A 2,934-nucleotide genomic window follows, 5' to 3' on the forward strand; every position below is an offset into this window, starting at 1 on the left:
TTTTCTATTTAATCAGCTAAATTTACCATTAAAACAAGTTGTTTTTTTTAAAAAAAAAAAAAAAGCTCTAAACATACAAATATGTTGAACAAATGTAACAAAAATGAATTAAAGAAAAAGAAAACTGTGTTGTTTTTTTCCCCATGAACACAAACAGAAAATGGGAGAAAAACAAGATCCTGTGATGCGTTTTGCTCCATTAATATTTATATATCTGGATATGTCATTAGAGCTGCGTCAGACAGCAGGTTAATCAACAGTCGGCTGCAGTAAAGCTGTCAGGCATGACCTCCCACTCCACCCAGTAACCCCACCTGCAGGAGTTTGCTTCTGCCGATCATTTGCTGAGCGGCCGCCATCCGTGGGTGAGTGTGTGTGCAGACTCTCTGTGTTCTGTCTTTCATTTGTCCAAGTGCAGCGATGAAGTCACTTTCAGTCATTCACTTTACAGATTAACAGACTTTCTTCACTAAGAGGATGCGTCAAAGCTTAAAATGTATGAAAATAGCAGGATTGATTCATTTTCTCTCATTTAATAAATAAATTATGTTCATTTAGGAGCTGTTGTAAAATAATTTTTAAAAGTTTTTTTGTATGAACAAACTTCTCTAAAACACAAAACAGGAAATAAAACGTTAAGGTTGAAAGCTTTTTTATTTCGTTACCTTTTTAGTGACATGTGTGAATAGATTAAAAATATCACCCTGAAAATGAATTTTTATTTATTCATTTACTTAATTTATTTATTTTAATAAGTTAATTTTTTGCATTTAGGTCCAGAGAAAGTCCTTAAAATAAATAAATAGAAATATATTTATAGTGGCAATTTTACATTTTGCTACGAAATGTACTTTAAATCATTTTTTGTCATAGTAATCTGTCTGTTTTTTTAACAGAATAACTTCTATCTAGTAGGATAATCGATACTTCAAAATAATATAAACGGCTTTTTAAAAAGACGCAAACGTTTGTCATAAAACAGAGGAGGTTGTGTTTTATGGAGCCACCCTCTTTATCCGACTGATACCGCTCAGACTTTGTGGGTCCTCGCTCTCATTTATCAGTAATTAGGAAACTCGTTAAGGCTGCTGACTTGTCTCCACCTCACCGCCATAAAGCCTCCTCCCTGACTGACGAGCGGTTTGCGCTGATTATCCTCAAACAGGAAGTTCATGTTTTTTGACTTTCAGAGGATCATGGCCAACGCGGCGCATGATAAAGGGCGGACAACCGTCTTTTACTCCAACAAAGAACAGAAGGAGGTGTACAGGATCCCTTCGCTCCTCTACGACGGAGACAGAGGCGTCCTGATGGTTTTCGCTGAGAGGCGCCAAACGTCCAACGACGCCAGCACGGAGGAGCTGGTCATGAAAACCGGACGTCTGCTCCAACAGGAAGCGCCTCCTTTGATGAGCGTGGAGGTGGTTGTCCGTTTCAATGTCTGACTAATCGCACATTTGTGTAAAACTTTTTAACTCTGCCCCGTGTTTGTCCTTTCAGTGGTCAGAGGCTAAAACGGTGGTGGACAAGACGCGTCTGGGTGGTTATCGTCCCATGAACCCCTGTCCCGTCTACGAAAGGAACAGCAAAACGCTTTTTTTGGTTTTCATCAGCGTGGAAGGAACCACGACAGAATCCTGGCAGAGGTTCTGGGGCATCAACAAGGCCCGTCTCTGCTACGTCACCACCAAGGATGGCGGCCAAACCTGGAGCGACGTCACCAATTTGACGGAGAAGCTGCCCCAGATTAAGAAGTGGGCCACGTTCGCCGTTGGGCCGGGCCACGGCGTTCAGGCGGAGAGCGGCAGGTTGATCGTTCCCGCTTACGCCTACGGCTCCTGCTGCCCTTCGTGCTTCTGCATAGCGTGTTTCTGCGCGGTTCCTCGAGCGCTGAGCCTCTACAGCGATGATCAGGGGCGCACCTGGCAGTTCGGTCAGCCGTTAGAAACCATATCCATCGAGTGTGAAATGGCAGAGGTCTCCGATGATGGCGGAAACCGCTACGTCTACTGCAACGCTCGCACTCAGGGCGGCTTTCGGGTGGAGGCCCTCAGCGACGGCGGTGGAGATGACTTTGTCACCCTTCCGACTGCTGACAAGCTGGTGGAGACGGGCGGGGGCTGTCAGGGGAGCGTGGTTTCCTTTCCAGCACAGGTGGATGGGGGGGACCCGGGTCAGGAACCCCGCTGGCTGCTGTACTCCCACCCGAGCAGCAAAGACCGGCGGACCGATCTGGGCATCTACCTGAACAAGTCACCCAAGGACCCGAACAGCTGGAGCAGCCCCTGGATCATCAACCAGGGCCCCAGTGGGTACTCGGACCTGGCCTACATCGACGGGGGCCGGTTTGCCTGTCTGATGGAGCGCGGGACAGAATCGGTGGTTGAGCAGATAGCCTGCGGCATTTTCAGCTACTATCAAATCAAGAAAGGTCTTGAAGAGTAAATACTTTTGTTGCTCAACAAAATAATCTGATGATCGTCTCTGAAGAAGCTCCTGCACCTCCTCACTGCACCTCCTTCACCCAGCTTACTTTTCCAAACGTTTTCCTGAGTCCTGCTTCTTCAGCTTGTTTCTCCTCCAGACACACCAGGTTTATAGCACCTCCTCCCTTTGATAAGTCCACCTGCCTTCCCTCTGAGTGAACCGTACCAGAGTTCACCTGCAGGAGAACACACACCCTTCTTCTCAGAGTCCAGGTGAACTTTCACCCCTCCAGAACCAAATCAGACATGGATCAGACCAGAACCCAACATGGATCAGACCAGAGCCAACATGAATCAGAACCAAACATGGACAAGAACCAAACATGGATCAGAACCAAACATGGATCAGACCAGAACCAAACACATTGGTGTGAATTTTGTTGAGGACTTTTTAATAAAAAGTCAAATTTAGAGCAAATCTAAAGAAGTGGAACTGAAAAAAAGCTCA

The 2,934-nt window shown here is 45.8% G+C and overlaps 1 protein-coding gene across 2 annotated transcripts; it reads left to right on the plus strand.

The window, feature by feature from the left end:
* Positions 1-233: 233 nt before the first annotated feature.
* neu3b (sialidase-3-like) lies at positions 234-2,676 on the plus strand. 2 transcript variants are annotated; one of them, XM_011481384.4, is made up of 3 exons: positions 234-365; positions 1,191-1,421; positions 1,501-2,676. In XM_011481384.4, the coding sequence occupies exons 2-3, from the start codon at positions 1,197-1,199 to the stop codon at positions 2,443-2,445; spliced, it is 1,170 nt and encodes a 389-aa protein (XP_011479686.1). In that variant the 5' UTR covers positions 234-365; positions 1,191-1,196; the 3' UTR covers positions 2,446-2,676. The 2 variants fall into 2 exon arrangements, with proteins under 2 accessions (XP_011479686.1, NP_001265813.1); NM_001278884.1 differs by lacking the exon at positions 234-365 and having other exon boundaries at positions 1,197-1,421; positions 1,501-2,445.
* Positions 2,677-2,934: the final 258 nt, after the last annotated feature.

This window comes from Oryzias latipes, chromosome 12 (assembly GCF_053564925.1).
Source record: "Oryzias latipes strain Hd-rR chromosome 12, Olatipes_Hd-rR_3.1".
NCBI classification, from domain to species: Eukaryota; Metazoa; Chordata; class Actinopteri; order Beloniformes; family Adrianichthyidae; genus Oryzias; species Oryzias latipes.

Bases quoted from the DNA above. Each gene is read 5' to 3' on its own strand.
- neu3b (XM_011481384.4), top strand. From the start codon at position 1,197: ATGGCCAACGCGGCGCATGATAAAGGGCGGACAACCGTCTTTTACTCC. The intron at 1,422-1,500 runs GTGGTTGTCCGT...TTGTCCTTTCAG, and splicing joins CTCCTTTGATGAGCGTGGAG to TGGTCAGAGGCTAAAACGGT.